Genomic DNA, 18950 nt, shown 5'->3' with positions numbered 1-18950 from the left:
TCTTGGAACATCTCCTCTATTTTTTATTAAAATATTATTGACTTTGAGAACAACAGGCAGTGTAATGGGATGGGGAGGTCACTCGAGATATTGGGATGACTTCTCACCTCTCGGGGCCTGCTAAGTACTGATGGGTAAATAAGTCTCTCACTATTTCACCCAAAGATAACGTGTCCGGGTTTTAACAGAATCTTCTATAAACTGCCAATGTATTCCAAATTATTATTTTAGAAATCAAAACAGCAGTTTTCTGTTTCCCTACTCTTTTAAAGGTCAGCTCTGGTCATTCCAGACCCTGTGGACTAAGTTCTTTCCTCCACAGGTGGTAAGGTGATAGAGTCCCCTGCCTCCTGTGATGTTCACACACATCCCACCCATGCCCTTCGGGGGGTGTCTAGAAGACACACGGCTTAAGGCAGGAGAGGGAAGGTGCAGAATGGCCATGAAGGTGACCTCCAGAACATAGCTCCAGGTCCCACATGGGCTAAGCCACAGCAGGCACGATCTAGAAAGTATATACCCACCATACCACGTATGTTGTCAGAAGTTCTGTTAAGAATCACAGCAGGGCCGATCCCTGGCTTCTCCTGCCTCACACCACACACTCCAATAGGGCCAATTTATAATGGCTTCAACTCACCCCCAGGGTCCCACCATAAAAGGACTGTCACCAAAGGACAGAACTGGGACCACCAAAGGTACATTTCTGAATGCTTTTTCAGCCCTCCTGCTGTCACCAGCTTGGAAGAAGTGAGAACTTGATGACACAGGACAGGAAGAGGAGGCAGAAAGATCACCCGGCTCCACTCAAGTATGTCAGTGTGGAAAAGGGCCCAGCGGGGTAGGAGGGGCATGAACTTCCAAAGCCAAGTCTCCCAAAAAAACCTACAGTTCCAGCGGTCACTTCCGGGGCCCATGAGTGAGAGACCCGCCTGCCCGTAGTGAAGGCTTACCAACCACTCCCATTCTGGCTGCAAACATCAGCGAAATCCCGATGGGGAGACCAATCACATAATACCCAATGGTGTTGACAATGGCCCCAGCCTTCTGGTTACCGCTCCCCCGCAGAATGCCTCCACCTGTGCACTGTAGGCAGAAACCATCCATCCGTGAGAACATTCCCCAAAGTCTTTGGAAAGACTAGCCATCCCTGAGCACGCCCCGTCCCCGAAAGACTCGGACTTAAAATTCCATCATCACGGACCAGTTTCTTTGTCAAGTGAATACACTAAAAATATTCAGTATCACCTACCTGCCCCCCCAGCTGCTCTTTTCTGCTTAAATTTACCACCAACAGAAGGAACATTTAGATCATAAAGTTGCTTAAAGGGAGTATCGCAGGACGTGGGGGACTTAGTCTCTTAAGCATCTGCCTTTGGCTCAAGGCATGATCCAGGGTCCTGGGATCAGGTCCCTCATCGGGCTCTCTGCTCAGCGGGGGATCTGCTTCTCCCGCTCTCTTTCTCTCTGTCACTGCCCACCCCTCACTGGTGAGCTTGCTCTCTCAAATATAAATAAGTAATATCTTTAAAAAAAATAAAGGGAATATTGCAGAATACTTACAGCCAGAGCTTCAAACAGATGAGAAACAGCAGAGATCGGAATCACCTTAGCCACTAGAGCAATGATTTCTCTGTTAGGAAAAGAAAGCATGTAGTGATCGGAGGAGACAGACACATGAGAAAAACCAGACTACGTGATTCAGGTGAGGGCACTTGGCTTCCGCATACAACTGGACAGGCTTGTGCATTCCAGCCAACACCCAATTTGGGGACAATCCTTCTGTTTCTTGGCCAAAGCGGAAACCAACCCAAGTCAATGCACTGCATGATTTGTAGAAGAAATATCTAGTCCAGTCAGCCAAGCAGACAGTTCAATGATTTGGTACTCTACTGCCCCCACAAAAAAATAAAATTTGGTTTATAGTGCCATCCTTCTTTTAACATGATTCCATGTGTATCTCTCTCCATGTGTCTGGAGAAACCACCATGGAGTTGTTAAGGTTCTCCGTGTGGAACCAAGGTAGGCAAATTATAAAGGCTATGGGTACAGTTTATGGAATTATCCACGGTTCCTAGAAATCGTCCCTAACCTCTACAGCTGAAGACTTTGATTTTAATGCCTACAATTAAGGAGAAACTAGAAAATGTTGCCTCTGACCCAGGGAGGCAAAAACAAAATCTGTAATACTTTCAAGCGATTAACAAATAAGCCTAGAACGTTGTCTAGCAATAAATATTTGTTGAATGAATTAAACAAACAAGAAATCCAGCACAGACCATGACAATCGCTCCCCTCCCCCTCCAAAAAAAGGACAGAAACACAGTTCTTTTCTTCAAATTGAGTTTTATTTTCTGAATATGCAACAGTTAAGAGGAAATCAAACAATATGAAAAGGATATCGAGAAAAATCTTACTTCCGCTCTGTTCGCTCCCCACCCATTACCACCACCTCCCCCAAGACGAGGCAACAGTCCTTGGTACTATCCTTGTTTGTCCTTGTCCAGATACAAATGCACACTCTTATCTTCCCCTTCTGGCCTCCGACATTTCATGTTCTAGCATTCTCTACACGGTGTTCCCCAACTTGATTTGTCTACCTGATAGATTATATTCAATTCCATAGTCTACCAAATGTATTATCTTTTATGTGCTGCTGAATGTGGTCCACAATATATTCTTCTGGATTATAAGACAGAAGTTAATAAGAGAGATTTGTCTGCAACTTTCTTTTTCTCTTGTACAAACTCTGTTGGATTTTGGTACCGATGTTCTACTTTTGCTTAGTCCTAAACAGAATGTGGAAATTTTCCTTTTTCTGGTCTCTGCAACAGTACGACAGCCTTGGAATTACATTTTAAAGGTTCTATAAAACTCTCCTTTGGAACATGCAGGGATTAGTGCTTTTTTGAGATTTTTCAAATAAACTTTTCTTATTTCTTCTAAGGAAATAGGTCTAGTTAGCCCTTCTATGTTTTCCAAGGTATGTTTTGGTAACTTATTTTCCTAGAACGTTATTTATTCCTTCCAGATTTCTTTTAAATTTATTTGCAAAAGTCATGTAAACTAGTCTCTCATGGTTTAAAAAAATTATAGTTCTTGGGGCGCCTGGGTGGCTCAGTGGGTTGAGCCGCTGCCTTCGGCTCAGGTCATGATCCCAGGTCCTGGGTTCGAGCCCCGCATCGGGCTCTCTGCTCAGCGGGGAGCCTGCTTCCTCCTCTCTCTCTGCCTGCCTCTCTGCCTACTTGTGATCTCTCTCTGTCAAATAAATAAATAAAAATCTTAAAAAAAAATTTAAAAAAAAATTATAGTTCTTTTAGCAATTTCCTCCTTTCTTATTTTGCATCGAGCTCTCTCCCTGTTTCCTCTTTGATTAGGTTAAATGCCCATGTTGTTGTTAAAAATCTATGTCACCAATGTGGCCAGTTCCCGCTGATCCCCACCAGCTCGTAAGTAATTTGATTTTCTGAGTTTTCTCTGTCTCGTAATATCATCAAGGCTACGGTTTGTGGGCCTTTTTGTTTTCCATGCTTTTGCCTGCCCTGCACAGCTTCCAGAAGTGGACAGACTCAGGATCCAAGGTCTGCCCTGTGTCTACTGAAACCATCAGCACAGATACACATCTGAGAATGTTAATTCTGATTCCCTTGTAAGAACACAAGAATGATTTCTGGTTCCCTTTCCATTCACTCTCAAGTGAGGGACACTTAAACACTGTATTTCCCCACAGCGAAATGGCTGAGGCTGAAAGAGGACAACCCAAGACCAGAAGGCAAAAGACAGGGGCGCCTGGATGGCTCAGTCAATTAAGAGTCCGATTCTTGGTTTCGGCTCTGGTCATGATCTCAGAGTCGTGAGGTCGAGCCCCATGTTGGGACTCCGTGCTGAGCGTGAAGTCTTTTTGAGAGTCTCACTCCCTCTCCCTCTGCCCCTCCCGCTCGTTCTCTCGCTCTCTCAAATAAATAAATAAATCTTAAAATTAAAAAAAAAAAAGTCAACAGACAAATACCCAAAGAATGAACTGGGAATGGCAGTCCTGTCCACCAGCTGCTTTTTAAATCCATGAAGGAAAAGTCAATTTTTCATTTTGTAATTGCTGATGAAAGAATCCCAAATCAGGGGCTCCTGGGGGGCTCAGTCAGTTAAACGTCTGCCTTTGGCTCAGGTCATGATCCCAGGGTCCTGGGATCGAGCCCCGCATCGGGCTCCCTGCTCAGCTGGGAGCCTGTTTCTCCCTTACCCTCCACCCGCCACCACCCACCCCCCCTGCACTCATGATCTCTCTCATTCTCTCTCTCAAATATATAAATAAAATGTTAAAGAAAAAGAATCCTAAATCAGAGTTATCCTTCCCATATATCCATGTAGTCAAAATACACCACAACCAACCCAACAGAACCCAAGAACCACAGAGCCAATCCATTCCTTACAAGAATTCTCAGTGATCAGTCTGATAATGTGACTTTTTTTGAGACGATTCATTAGGGGGATTTTAACTTCAATTTGAACTGAAGAGTATATGACCCAACTCATCCAGACCAGGCACTTGGGGCAGATTCTGAGACACCAAAATGATGCATGTCCCCGGGAACAGAATATTTAACTGGAAATGTAATCGATGGGACCCAAAAGGGGTTTCCTTCTTTAAAACACATGCATATTCTGGGGCACCTGAATGGCTCAGTCTGTTAAGCATCTGCCTTCACCTCAGGTCATAATCTCAGTTTCTGAGATCGAGCCCCACATCAGGCTCCCTGCTCAGAGACGAGTCTGATTCTCCCTCTCCCTCTCCCTGTGTGATCTCTCTCTCTCAAATAAATAAATAAAATCTTTAAAATACACACATATCGGGGTGCCTGGGTGGCTCAGTGGGTTAAGCCTCTGCCTTCAGCCCAGGTCATGATCTCAGGGTCCTGGGATCGAGCCCCATGTCAGGCTCTCTGCTCAGCTGGGAGCCTGCTTCCCCCTCTCTCTGCCTGCTTCTCTGCCTACTTGTGAGCTCTCTCTGTGTGTCAAATAAATAAGTAAAATCTTTAAAAACAAATAAATAAAATAAAATACATGCATTTCCCAAACACCAGCAGCATCTATCAGCAGATTCTGGATGACAAATTAGCTCCCAGAGCGGACCTGTTCTTCCCAGGTAACGGCAGTGCGTTTCTCATCTTCTGAATGGCTCAGGGACGCTCTGGGAGGCAGCTCTCCCAGGAGGGCATCTACCCAACCGTTTTGTTTTGTTTTGTTTTAACCATGTTTTTACCGCAGATTTCACATTTCAAGAAAATCTCTGCACTCACCGTTCGGTAGTGAAAATATACCCCACGAGATCCTTACAGCTTAACATCAGGACACAGAAGGTTACAGCAAAGAGTCCTGGAGGTAAAAATGGCAGAGAGACAGCGCAGTAAGAAGGGAAGGCTGTCGGGAACTGGGCAGCTGGGTTTCCCATGCAAAGACCCGTGCTCGGTTGAGTCGCGGACAGGAGACTCTAAGCACCTGTGAATAGCAGGGCGACAGCTGATGACTTCTTGGCCTGCTGGATGTTTCCTGCGCCCAGCGCGTTCCCCACCCGGACACTGGCAGCCACACTGAAGCCTGAAGGTATCTGAAATACAAAAAGAAACATACAGTAATGACAAGGAAAGAGCGAGCAGGGAGCAGAGAGGCAGCCCTGCCTCCGGAGTCCATTCTGAGCCCAACTGTGAACCTTCTCCAGGACAGAGGCGTCACTTACAGGGCTTATAAAGTATGCAATGGAGGCTTATGTTCCTCCTTCCTCGTGTGGGAGGGGGAACCACCAGGAGCCCAAGCTAAGTCTGAGAGACCAACACGGATCAAGTTTAGAAGACAGGGGCAACTGGTGGCTCAGTGGGCTAAGCGTCTGCCTTCCGCTCAGGTCGTGATCCTGGAGTCCTGGGATCGAGTCCCACATGGGGCTCCCTGCTCAGCAGGGAGTCTGCTCCTACCCCCGCTGGTGCTCTATCTCACTCACTCTCTCTAATAAATAAATAAAATCTTAAAAAAAAAAGTTTAGAAAACAGAATCCTAAACAGGTGCCCTTCCCCATTCCCCCAAATCTTGGGTAAAAAGGAACTTAAGAAAACAGGAAGATGCATACCAAGCTGAGAGCAGGCTACCCTTGTGTGTTGGGGGGGGGGCGGGAAGGACGGGATTAAGAGTGGTATTAAAGCAGACCCAGGAAGGCCAGGATGCCACAGTGATTAGGAATGGGTATTTCTTTTTTTTTTTTTTTAAGATTTTATTTATTTTTTTGACAGGCAGAGATCACAAGTAGGCAGAGAGGCAGGCAGAGAGAGGGGGAAGCAGGCTCCCTGCTGAGCAGAGAGACCAATGCGGGGCTTGATCCCAGGACCCTGAGATCATGACCTGAGCCGAAGGCAGAGGCTTTAACCCACTGAGCCACCAAGGCGCCCCAAGGAATGGGTATTTCTGAAGCCATGCTGCCTGGGTTCAAGTCCTGATGCAGCCATTTATCTGCTGGGCGACCCCGAGCGAGTTACTCACCCTCTCTTGCCCTCAGTTGTTTGCTGTGAATGGGATCTTGTAACAGAGCCTAGCTTGTAGGGTTACTGTGGGGATGAGAGGAGTCCATATATGCTAGCTGCTTAGGACAAGGCCTCACGTGTAGTAGCTCTTCAATAAAAATTAGTCATTACTAGTACCTACAAATTTACCCCTGGAGAAAGCAGGATTAGGTTAAAAAAAAAAAAGTCATCAGCCATTGGAACATGAATTTTGCCTCCTGCGCAGGCTGACCGGGGGGCAGGATGACAGAAATCTCAGAGTGAGGAACACAGGAGACCTGCGAGACTGAGTACCCGCCAGAAACTCACTAGTGGCAGCGGACACACAGCTCTTCCACTGATCATATATTAACTACCAAGGGAAAGAGCAGACACCACCTTAACCACGAAATGAGTTAGTATCACCGATCGTGGAACAATCCAGGTCACTGGACAGAACATGCAAGAAACACACAGCGACACTTCTGTTGTATTCCTGCCAAAAATGCAGACTTGGAAACCATTCACAAGGAAGTGTCAGCTCGACGCACTGAGGGAAAGTCTGTATAAAGTGCCTCTGTTCTTCAAAAGGTCAAGTTCGAGAAAGACGAAGGCTGAGGATCTGCTCTAGATTAAAGAAGATTAAGGAAGCCTAACACTTTAGGGGCACCTGGGGGGCTCAGTCAGTTGAGCTCTGACTCTTGGTTTTGGGTGAGATCACGGTCTCAGGGTCGTCATCTTGGGTCATGGGATAGAGCGTTGGGCTCTACGCTCAGGAAGGAGTCTGCAATGTTCTCTCCCTCTGTATCTACCTCCCCACTTTCGCTTGTCTTTGCACCCACATCTGCACACTCTCAAATAAATCTTTTTTTTTTTTTTTAAGAGGGAGCAACTGGGTGGCTCAGTGGGTTAAGCATCGGCCTTTGGCTCAGGTCATGATCCCAGGAAGCTGGGATGGAGTCCCACATCAGGCTCACTGCTCAGCAGGGAGTCTGCTGCTCCCTCTCTCCCTCTCCTCCCCGATCATGCACTCTTTCTCAAGTTAATTAATTTTTTTAGAAAAGCATAACACTTTAGTTCCAGAAGAAAAGTAGTTTTAAAGGACATTATCAGGGCGCCTGGGTGGCTCAGTGGGTTGAGCCGCTGCCTTCGGCTCAGGTCATGATCTCAGGGTCCTGGGATCGAGTCCCACATCGGGCTCTCTGCTCAGCGAGAAGCCTGCTTCCCTCTCTCTCTCTCTCTGCCTGCCTCTCCGTCTACTTGTGATCTCTCTCTGTCAGATAAATAAATAAAATCTTTAAAAAAAAAAAAAATAAAGGACATTATCAGAACAATGGGTGGTATTTGAATACAAGATGCGGAGGTGATGGGTAGATACATAGATTGATTGATAAAGTGAGGAAACGGGCCAAAATGTAAACAGCTGGGGAACAGGAGTAAAGGATACAGACTCTTGTTTCGATTAGAGAAATACAAGTGTAAATTCTTATAAGCCTTGGAAAGCGTATGGCAATATATGCGAAAGACATAAAATTGTAATTAAGTTTCACTTTTAGGAATTTATTTTAAGGAAGGATGTAAAGATACTTTGTCCTAAAGCACAGAATATTTAATTTCACAGTAAAAGATGGGTTTAAAAATTATACATATAAGGAGACACCGGTACACATTTTGATTTGGATATGTGTACAGAACTTACTAAAATTTAAAAAACATGTATATAAAATATCAAGAGTTGAAGTGATGAATACAGGTTTAGAAATTCCGCCAAACATAGAATAAAAGCAAAAACAAAAATCAGAGTTCCTTGGGAGATTGATTCTTTAAAAAAAAAAAAAAAAGTGAGATACGGGGACATCTGGGTGGCACAGTCAGTTAGGCATCCGACTCTTGGTTTTGGCGCAGGTCTGATCCCAAGGTCATGAGATCAAGCCCAGAGTCCTGCTCCATGCTCAGCGCGGAGTCTGCTTAAGAGTGTCTCTTCCTCTCCCTTTGCCCCTCCCCCTCAAGTGCGCGTGCGCGTTCTCTCTCTCTCTCTCAAACAGATACATCTTTAAAAAAAATAGTAAATACGTATTTTACATAATTCTTAAACATAACCAGACCCAAGGTGGGGTGGGGGGTGGGAGTCCTAAGCATTAGTGTGCCATTTCCAGTCCCTTCCACGTTACAATTCTCCCCTTCTAAGGGCACGGGGCTAGAGACAAAAGCCCTTCAGAATTTCCAGTTGCTGTTCTCAATTTTAAAACAAAATCTTTTTAAAACAAAGTCAAAGGAAAGCCTCTAATAACTGGGATTCATCTCTAGCACATGAAGATGTTTCCTTTCCAAGGCTGAGTAATAGTTCATTGTACGGACAGACCACAGTGTGCTTCTCTGTCCATCTCTTGATGGACACTTGGGTTGGTGCCACCTTTTGGCTATTGTGAACAATGCTGGAGACCCTGCTTTCGCGTCTTTAGGGTCTAACCCATGAGGGGTCTGAAGCCTCAGACCCAGGCAGCAGGGGAGTTCGGGGACCCACAGGAGCTAGGCTCTTCTTGCCACGCACCTAGCGCCATTGTCCTTCAGACCCCCACCTGTACCCTATCCTGGGCATTTGAATAGTGACAACTGGAAAACATCCATCATGTTTGGCAAGTGTGGCAATCAAGGACATGCCTGACCAACCCTGAGCATCTACATTCTTCCCAACTTTCCAGAGCTCCCAGGGAAGACCCCATTGTTCCAAATGGACCCTCCCAGGCTCTGGGATGAAATTTTACTTTCCTAAATCAGTCTATAAATTACTGTGGGGCGCCTGGGTGGCTCAGTCGTTACGCGTCTGCCTTTGGCTCAGGTCATGATCCTGGGGTCTTGGGATCAAGCCCTGCATCAGGCTCCCTGGTCAGCAAGAAGCCTGCTTCTCCCTCTCCCACTCCCCCTGTTCGTGTTCCCTCTCTCACTAGGTCTTTCTCTGTCAAATGAATGAATAAGTAAATAAATAAATAAAAACCACTCATGGGAGGAATGCCTATACTTGTTCTTCAGACTCTTTGTTCAAGGGAAACATCTAGCACCTCCTCACAACCGGCTCCCAGACACTCACCATGTACAAAATGACGGTCAGTTCGTACAGGACAGACTGGGCTCCCAGCTCCACCATGCCGAGGATACCTGGTGGAGAGAGGCAGCTGCAACCACGCTTCCGGACAGGGCCCCGCGTTTATGCCGGCCATCACCACTTGCCCCCACACTGACCACTCAGTAAGCTCCCGATCTCGTAGGCCCACCACTCCATGCACAGCATGAGCATCCCGGGGATGGCCAAGCTGAAAAAGGAGGCCCAGTCCTCCAGACACTCACGGGACCACCCTGTAACAGTGGGGACACAGACCTATTAATGACACACAAGTGGCTGGGCCAGACCTCAACCCAAGACAAAACCCCTGACCAACTTGGAATGCAAATGGCGGTCTTTACCTCCCCAGGTAGCTTGATGCAGGTTCCTCCCAAGGATGCAGAAGAAAAGGAGGAGTGCCAGGGTGAACTGGGAAATGGTATTTGCCAGTGCCGACCCCCTGGAAAGAACAGTCCCAGTGAGGGGAGGTGACCATCCTCCATGCTGCTGGGACCCCTATGTAAGCCCTGAACACGTCTTCTTTCTGGGGCAGCCTCACTGTCCATCCCGGAGAATGTATTCCAGAGTGGCCCAGGGAGGGGACCACACACAGACACGTTGACCAGGTCTAGGTTTCCACCCCTCCCACCATCCTGCCCTGGAAAAGCCACACGGTCATTCCTTCCCCATCCCAAGGTCATTCCTTCCCCCAGTCCCCAGGTCACTCCTTCCCCCCATCCCAAGGTCATTCCTTCCCCCGGTCCCAAGAATCAGTAGCACTCACATCACCCCAAAATGCAGCTGATAAAGAAAAAGATAGTTGAGGAGGGCATTGACAAGGTTGGCTGCTACTCCGGTTAGGACCTGGGGTAGTACGATTCCCTGAAAGAGAGACCACACCCCACGCTGGAGACCAAGGAGCGGGACTGCCACTTTGTCCCCAAACACACAGGCATGGAGGGCTGCCGCAGGCACACCCCAAGGACCTAACTGGATGCCCTTCCTCGCTGCTCCTACCTGCCTGCCTCCCATACCCTTCTTCCAGGGCCGGGAAGCACGGAACTCTGGCCACCGGCAGGCAGGCAGGTGAAAATGAGGCTGGGAGACAAATCGGTTGGCCTTCCAGAGCGCAAGGACTGACCGGGACGGAGTATAAACAAGTCACGTTCAGCACTGGATGGTGCGTGACAGCTCAGCGCTTTCTTGACCAAATGGAAGTTCGATGATGTAAGAAAACCTAGGACGCCCTCACAAACCCAGAACGTGGGAAGCACTCCATCACACCTGCTCCGCCTGCAAGTACAGGGCAGAAAATTCCAGGCTGTCCAGCATCTCAATCGAAGACTTCCAGCGGAAGGGGAAAACGACATACACAGGCTGGGGACATACAGACCCGACCGCCGAGCATTGGGACAGAACCGCAGACACCAGGAAGCCAGCGGTGACTGTGATAGGAGGTGCTGTTTCTCCGGCTGCAAACAGGTCACCCCGGCCCCTTCTCTGAATGTTTTTCTCTCTCTGAGAAACCTGGCTCTCTGAAAATCCCAGAGCACAGGACATTTGGCTGTTTGAAGTCAACTCAGTAGACCTCAAAGATCCCTCAGCTGCCTGGGGGACTGAAGTCACTCTCACACACACAAAAAGCAGTCTTGATTTCCATCTCAGTGGGGGCGGGCTTCTCATGGGTTTCTGGACACGGCCATCTGCAGCTGAGCTCCCCAAGGAAGAGCGGACTTAGTTAGGTCCACTTGGCAGGGCAGACCCTTTCGTGCTTTGGTCAGAGCCCACCAAAACATGACCTCCCTTGGACTGCTCCTGAACTCCGCTCTACAGAATCATAGCTCTCTTCCTCCTTTGTTGAGTGAGAACCACAATCCTTTGACCTCCGCTACGGCTGCCACGACTCTGTCCTGCTGCGTGTTTGTCTCTAGTGGTCTCAGTAGTCCCGGGCTCGGGGACCAAGGCAAGGATCATGGCCAACCACTACTATGGGTCACCAACTTATCAGGTGACCTGCTTAGTTTTTAGCAAAGGAGGCAGGTGACCACACCTACCTTTCAGGTAGAAAGTAAAGGAAGTAGCATGGGATGGGGTTGGCCCAGGGAAGGAGTGGCAGCAGGGAGGCTTGGTAAGAGGCTCCTGCAGTTATCACAGAAGGAAGGAGGAAGAGAAGAGAGGAACTGAAGTGGGGGGCGGGGAGTAAGGAGGGGAGAGGCAGGACCTACAGGACCATCCCTGATGGGCTGTGGGAGTGAAGGAAAGGATGGAGTGCCACGTGAGGCCAGGTTACCGGAAAAAAAGATGTTGGAGGCCACTAACTAGGAGGGAAGGCAGGCAAGCGGAGAGGCAGGCCTGGGGGATGAGAAGGTCAAGGGCACTATGTGCACAGGCCTCCCATGGGCAGCGGGCAAGACTGGTGGCTCGAGCTGGAAATGTGGGAGCCATGAACACACACACAGATGGAAACCGAAAACATCCAAGAGACAGCTTCCCGCAGAAGGTCAGCAGAAGCCGGCGGGGTCGCCTTCTCTAACCCTCCCCGCTGAAAGTCTAAGCAGCCCCCTGGTTTCATCTAGGGCTCTTCCCAGCCTCCCCAACAGTGTTAACATTGTCCCCAGCCCAGCTGCTTTGCCCCAGGATGGAAGCTGGGTTACACCCAACTCTTGGCTCTCCTGCCAGTCCCTTTAGCTGAGGGTCATTTCATTCTATAGGAAATACCCCAATATAGGACTTCCGTTGGTTCCACAGGACATGCCTTCTTGTCAGAGACCCACGGCATCTTTTGTCTAGACCTGTCCGTCACTCCCCTCTCCTCCTCCACCAATCCACTGGTTTCTAACAACTGAAATATCCTCAGGAGGGAACAAACACAGAGCCCCATGTGCTAAGCCCAGGCCAACCCGCCTCCCTGGCTCTGTCCTCCACTGTGTCCCTCTACCGTGGTCGTGGCCTCGGCACTCCCACCCCTCGGTGACTCGGATGCCTTGGGAGCCCCGTGTGTTCTCCAAAGCCCAGTAAATGCCTGCTGGCCCTTCTTGGCTCTGGGCTCCTCCTTCTAGGTCTTTCCCTGTCCCTCCGAGGATCAGAGAGAGCGGTTGTCACTCCCAGTCTGCTCACTGGACCAAGCTGGAGCCTGTGGTCAGAAGCCCCCGCGTTTACTGGGAGACCATCGGACACAAAGGAGGTCCTGAGCAGGCCGAGGCCTTTACGTGGGTTCGGACAAGGTTACAGGCTGACACCAGACATGGAGTCTTCTACCTCTTTACAGACACTAATGAAGATTTGAAATGTTTCCTTCACAGGGTGAGATCTTACGTTTAAGAACACGAAACAGTTGGAAAACCACCTCCCTTCTCTCTTCCCTGCCTTGGCCCCTCCATGCATCCTGGAGAGCCTGCTTCCATGGCCATGACCCACTGCCAGGTACCCTTGTTTACCTGGATCCATTTGGAATCAAGTCCTTGGTCCCTCATACCCAGGCATCGCAAATCCATGCCTCCCGTCCCGGGTCTTTGGCTGTTGCTGCTAGTCACATGTGGAGGTCTGACCAACATGAGGTATAATTACAACGTGGGCCTTCATGCCCCACAGAGGAGCGTAGGGCCCTTTGGACAGATCGGAGCTGAGACAATGGCTCCCTGGAGCACGAAAGGCGCCCTCTGCAGGCCGCACAGCCACACACCCTCACTTCTAGGGAGCCAAAGACGGCTCCAGTGCTAACCCTATCCTGCCAATGGCAATATTTCCAAGGGGGAATCAGATAAGATTTTTCCCAGAGCCAACAATAATGTATACTTTCCTTGATTTCACCTCGTAAACCTCTCCACACCAAAGTCCTGTGCCTTCAACACAGGGAAACAGACTTCGATGGTTCCTGAGTATTTTAGAGCAACCCCTCCCCAACTGCATGAACTCCCATGAGCTCCCCCGCCAGAGAGAGAAGAGAGTCTGTATTACCTGGTTGAGTAAATATTTCACTTGTAACATATAAAGAAAGGTTGCCTGCGAGAGAACAAGAGATGAAGATTAACATTTTGGCCTTGCCACGCAGGCGTGAGCTGGGAGCCACGGCTTGGCTGCCCCCAGCTCCCACATGGAGCCAGGGAGACACACCGTAACAGAAGGGGATGGGGGCGGCAGCCAGGGTGTCTGGGCCCAGGGTGTTCCAAACATCTTTCATGGATGGACACAATCCAAGAGACCCTAGGGTCTGGGAGACTGGTTCCCTTGAGTGCATGGCACTTCTTCTGGGGGTGGTAGGCTGTCAAGGAGACCCCTGGGCAAACTCTAGGGGAGGTACCCCTCTCATGTAGATGAGACAACAGACCTATTTGGGGAACAGTTAAGGAATATTAAGCATTAAAGATTTCAGGATAAGTTCAAGACCACAGGGGCGCCTGGGTGGCTCAGTGGGTTAAGCCTCTGCCTTCGGCTCAGGTCATGATCCCAGGATCCTGGGATTGAGTCCCACATCAGGCTCCCTGCTCAGTGGGAAGCCTGCTTCTCCCTCTGCTTCTGCCTCCCTCCTTCCCTCTATTTCTCTATCTCTCATGAGTAAACAGAAAATCTTTAAAAGTGAAAAATAAGAAGTAAAATAAATAAATATGTAAGTTAAAATGAGGCCATTAGGTGGGCCCCAGGGCTGCCCCTGCTCAGGGGAACACCAGAAGAGGCAGCAAGGAGGAGGCTGTCTGCAAGCCACGGAGGGAGGCCTCTGAGAACACCAACCCGGCCACACCTTGACTTTGGACTTGTCCACTTCCACCAGTGTGAGAAAAATTGATGTCTGTTGTTAGAGCCAGCCAGTCTATGTGCTGTTTTATGACCACCCAGGCAAACCAAAGACAGCCTCACCACCCAGCTGAATAAAAGGAACTCTGACTGTCTCAGACCACGCGTTATTGTGTCCAAGAAGATCGCATACTGAGGGGTCTGTGTGATCACGCACCGTGAGGGAAACAAACCTAGAAGTTTGGAGACAGGCCCGAGGGCTCAACACAGGAAGAATTTACCACCACACCAAAAAAAAAAAAAAAAAAAAGGGTGCCTGGGTGGCTCAGTTGGTTGAGCAACTGCCTTGGGCTCAGGTCATGATCCTGGAATTCCAGGATCGAGTCCCGCCTCGGGCTCCCAGCTCCTTGGGGAGTCTGCTTCTCCCTCTGACCTTCTCCTCTCTCATGCTCTCTCTCACTCATTCTCCCTCAAATAAATAAATAAAATCTTTAAAAAAAAAAAAAAAAAAGTCTGAACTCCTTTCCATGGATGATTCCGGAAGGTCCCTCCGGCTCTAAGAGTTCAGGACAGGGCCCCTTGGACTTGCTTTGACCCAGGTGTTTCTTGAAGAACAGACGTCCATGCCTTTCAGGGGCATAATTAAAGCCATGCTTCTTGAAGGAGCCAAAGTCATGTGTGCAAATCCCTTAGGACTGACCCAGACTGACCCAACACACTGAGCTCCCAGGTGTCCCAGGTGCCTTCTACCAGTGAACCTCAAGAAGGGGGCCTTGTAACCCTTAGACTTACAGGAAGAGCTGGAATGAAGGTCATGACGTAGTCCTGGGTAAGCCTATATGATGAAAAGAGAAAAATGTGGCAGGGGTCTCCATTCCAAGGCCAGGGTAGGGAGGCTAAGCTAACTAACACCACCTCTCCCATTCTTGGCTCTTTCCGAATTAATGGGCTTATCGTGCTGGTGCGAATATGGAAATGGACACATAGACCTTATCAACTTAGATCCCAGATGACCTCTCTTGGTTCTTCCAAATCTTTAAGCCTAGGAAAGGGTTTTCAAACTCAGCACGATGGCCAGAGAATTCTCTACTGTGCTTTGAAAGAGGTTTTGTATTCTCTCTGGCTTCTCCCCATACCAGTTCTGACAACCAGAAGTACCTCCCAACATTGTCAAATGTCCCCAGGTTCACAGCCACTGGTTGAGGACAAGAACTTATTTGAACTAAACCAGCAAAACTCAAACTTGGCAGATTAGAATCCTCTAGGGGAACTTTGAAAGACATTAATGCTCACACTGGCCCCCCAGGGGAATGCTAAGAAGGGGAGGGCGACCAGGTATGGGTGGGTTTTTTAAACACCCAGGTGACTTGCATTATCAGCCAAGGTCAAGAACCACTAACCATGAACAAACGCCACAAACTACTACGTCAAGTGGAGAACATTTGCAAGTCTTGTTTTGGTCCTGACTTTTTACCCTGAAGTCAACTCAAGTAAGGACCGGTGTAGACCTTGGGTGCCAGGTGTGGACAGCACCACGGCATGGTGGAAGCCAGCTGGGGGAATCCTTGGACCTCCCCATCTCAGGGGTGGCCTTTGTAATTCCCAGAGGCTAAACTAGGACAGGTCCATTTTTCTGCCCAGAGGACCCAACCCCACCGTGGCGCAGGCCCACCTGACCTGGACACAGCCGGGTCCTGCCGGAAGAGCAGCAGGATTTGCTCAGTGTTGAGGAAGAGGGCCCAGCAGGGGAAGCAGCAGAGAAGGAGCACCAGGATCCCCCTTTGCAAGATGACCCCCACATGCTTCAGGTTCTGGCTCCCGTATGTCTAGGGGTGCAGTCAAAACAAGCCCGTTAGCAGAGGAATGGTACCCCCCACACCCCTGGCCCCACAAAGGCCTGCAATTGGGATCCATAAAGATGGTCCTAAGACTTTGCCACACTCCTTAGGGTTTCGTGGTTCTTAGACTTGGCTGCCCATTGGAATCACCTGGAGGGCCTTCTGAAAACCCCGATGCCACGGTCCCACCAAAGACAAGTCAGGATTTAACACCTGGAAGGTGGGGCCACAGAGAGCAGTCATTCTTGAAAGCTTCCCATGAGATCCTAATGACCTATTGGTCAGCTGGAAACCTCTTAGAGATGCAGTATCCTGCGCCCTAACCCCCAAGCTCAGAGCAGAAACTCTAAGCTTCCATGGGCTTCCAGAAGCCAAACTATGCACGTCTCTCCCAGGGCCACGTTCAGTGATGTCTGTGTGACAGCCTGAGACGGGCTCCAGACAAAGTAGCTCCTTCTGCCACCACAACGAACAAACCATGAAGGTCAGGACATTTCCCTCCTCCCGCCCGAGACCTGGACATTCAACATTTACCAGCAGGCCACTGGTGGGAGGCCCCCAGCCTGTTTTAACAAGCTCCCCACCACTCCCAGGTAGCTCAGGTGGGCACTCAAGTTTAGGAAGCACAGGACAGTGTCAAACTCAGGAATGTTGAAAGTACTGGGACCTGTACAAAGTGTCCCCTTTGCAGTCAAAAGGATAAATATGGCTTCCCAAGCCCACAAGGCACCTGGCCACATTTCCAAGAAAGCAGGCAGTGGAAAGCGGAATGGAAGGCTTACTGTCCTGGAGTCCCTCCCTCTGTGGATGAAACCCTCCCTTCCTGCCAGTGGGGCCCTCCCACTTGCAAGAGTCACCTGCGGTTTCAATTTACCTGGGACATGAGGGTGTCGCAAGCAGAAGATAAGCCAAAGCCCACGGAGACACCAGCGACATTGATAACCTGGAAAGAAATGAAGACGGCCATGCAGAGTAAAAGGGAGGCAGGAAGGTGATTTCTCTGTCCGCCCAGATCAGAAGCTGCTGTGTACCTCCGGCAACCCTCCCAAGTCAGCCAACCCAGCCCTGTCCCTCCCCTGGAGCCCTTGCACAAACCCGCTGGGCCCACTAAAGGATGGGCACAAGTTTGGAGAGAGAAGAAAATGTCTCAGCCAGAGGTTATTACCAAGCCCTTTCCTTCTGTAAGCCCTGGGCATTTTGATCCCCAATTTGGGGTTCCTCCCAATTTTAGGTTTGGACACCAGGATTTCACCTTCCAGTTCTGTATCATGGAGATGGAAGTGGGGACAGGAGCCAGAGCTCCACGGATTACAAGTTCACTGATCTGGGAGAATGAACAACGGCCCTCCAGAGATGTCTGGTCTTAACCCCCGGATCCTGGGAAAATGTGAGATTACATGGCAAAGGAGAATTAGAGTTGCAAACAGAAAAAAGGGGACAGCCCAGACAACACCTTGTTTTTAGCCCAGCAAAGCCCATTTGAGACATCTGACCTCCAGGACCATAAGATAATGAACTGTGCTGGTTTAAGCCATTAAAGGATGGGAAGGAGCAAGAGGAAACCCATAATGACAGCTTTCAGAAAGGCATGTTAGGAAGTCCAATACATACCGCAATACCGAGGGTGACCGCATCCAGCTCCAGCTTCCCCAGGTGGCCACAGAACACAGAGCTTATGAAACTGATCAGAAACACCATCAACTGCGCCAAGAACTTGGAAGAGACAGAAAAGGAGCCGCAGGTGAGTCCCAACCATCACAGCAGGAGAAGGGCATGAGGTGCCAGCGGGAGCCCCCCCAAAATCAACTCTAGTCAGAAGTTAAGAAACGGGTGCCTGGGTGGTGCAGCTGGTTAAGCATCCGGTTCTTGGTTTCGGCTCAGGTTGTGATCTCAGGGTCGTGAGATCGAGTCCTGAGTCGGGCTCTGTGCTTAGTACAGAGTCTGCTCGAGATTCTCACACTCCCTCTATCCCTCCCACTAGTGCTCACTCGCTCTCAAGTAAATAAATAAATCTTAAAAAAAAACAAAAAAGTAGGGGATCCTGGGTAGCTCAGTGGGTTAAAGCCTCTGCCTTTGGCTCAGGTCATGATCTCAGGGTCCTGGGATCAAGCCCCGCATCAGGGGCTCTGCTCAGAGGGCAGCCTGCTTCCTCCTCTCTTTCTCTGCTTGCCTCTTTGCCTACTTGTGATCTCTGTCAAATAAATAAAATCTTAAAAAAAAAAAAAAAGTAAAGGGGTGCCTGGGTGGGTTAAGCCTTTGCCTTCGGCTCAGGTCATGATCTCAGGGTCCTGGGATCTAGTCCCACATTGGGCTCTCTGCTCAGCAGGGATCCTGCTTCCCCGCCCCTCTCTGCCTGCCTCTTTGCCTACCTATGATCTCTCTCTCTGTCAAATAAATAAAAAACTTAAAATTTTTAAAAAAAAAAGTAAAGAAATTCTTCCATCAGTGAGCCTCTGCCAACTTTCACAGGCAAATGTGCAACTTCTGGTAGCTTTCTTGAAGGATATTAAAGAGTTTGTTTGCAATTGTGATCAATATCACATCTTTGAGAACTTCCCCGTTTTCTGAGTTGATTTTTCACTTTGGATTCTCAGGCCGGAGATCACAGATCTATTTTCTCTGAAATTCTCAGAGGCTGCCTTCTGGGATAACCCCCTCATTATCTCAAATTCCCAAGGAGGCCTAGAGGGAATACAGCCTTCAAAAGTCAGCAAGAGGGGCGCCTAGGTGGCTCAATGGGTTAATGGCTCTGCCTTC

At 49.1% G+C, this 18950-nt stretch overlaps 1 protein-coding gene across 4 annotated transcripts in view; it reads right to left on the bottom strand.

The window, feature by feature from the left end:
* The window catches only part of LOC125086832 (multidrug and toxin extrusion protein 1-like), a 53073-nt gene that overhangs the window by 12404 nt on the left and 21719 nt on the right, over positions 1-18950 (bottom strand). For all 4 annotated transcript variants that reach the window (XM_047706347.1, XM_047706348.1, XM_047706349.1 and 1 more), the window contains 13 exons: positions 17805-17906; positions 17068-17136; positions 16033-16181; positions 15148-15190; positions 13582-13626; positions 10409-10506; positions 9987-10084; positions 9765-9878; positions 9613-9680; positions 5497-5605; positions 5298-5373; positions 1564-1633; positions 954-1086 (listed from right to left, as the gene is read on the bottom strand). In XM_047706347.1, coding sequence (XP_047562303.1) covers positions 954-1086; positions 1564-1633; positions 5298-5373; positions 5497-5605; positions 9613-9680; positions 9765-9878; positions 9987-10084; positions 10409-10506; positions 13582-13626; positions 15148-15190; positions 16033-16181; positions 17068-17136; positions 17805-17891 — 1159 coding nt within the window. In that variant the 5' untranslated portion in view covers positions 17892-17906. The remainder of the gene's footprint in view (positions 1-953; positions 1087-1563; positions 1634-5297; positions 5374-5496; positions 5606-9612; positions 9681-9764; positions 9879-9986; positions 10085-10408; positions 10507-13581; positions 13627-15147; positions 15191-16032; positions 16182-17067; positions 17137-17804; positions 17907-18950) is intronic.

Source organism: Lutra lutra, chromosome 16, assembly GCF_902655055.1.
Source record: "Lutra lutra chromosome 16, mLutLut1.2, whole genome shotgun sequence".
NCBI lineage: Eukaryota > Metazoa > Chordata > Mammalia > Carnivora > Mustelidae > Lutra > Lutra lutra.
The sequence above is the reverse complement of the archived record's forward strand: the minus strand, read 5'-3'. Positions and strand labels throughout refer to the sequence as shown.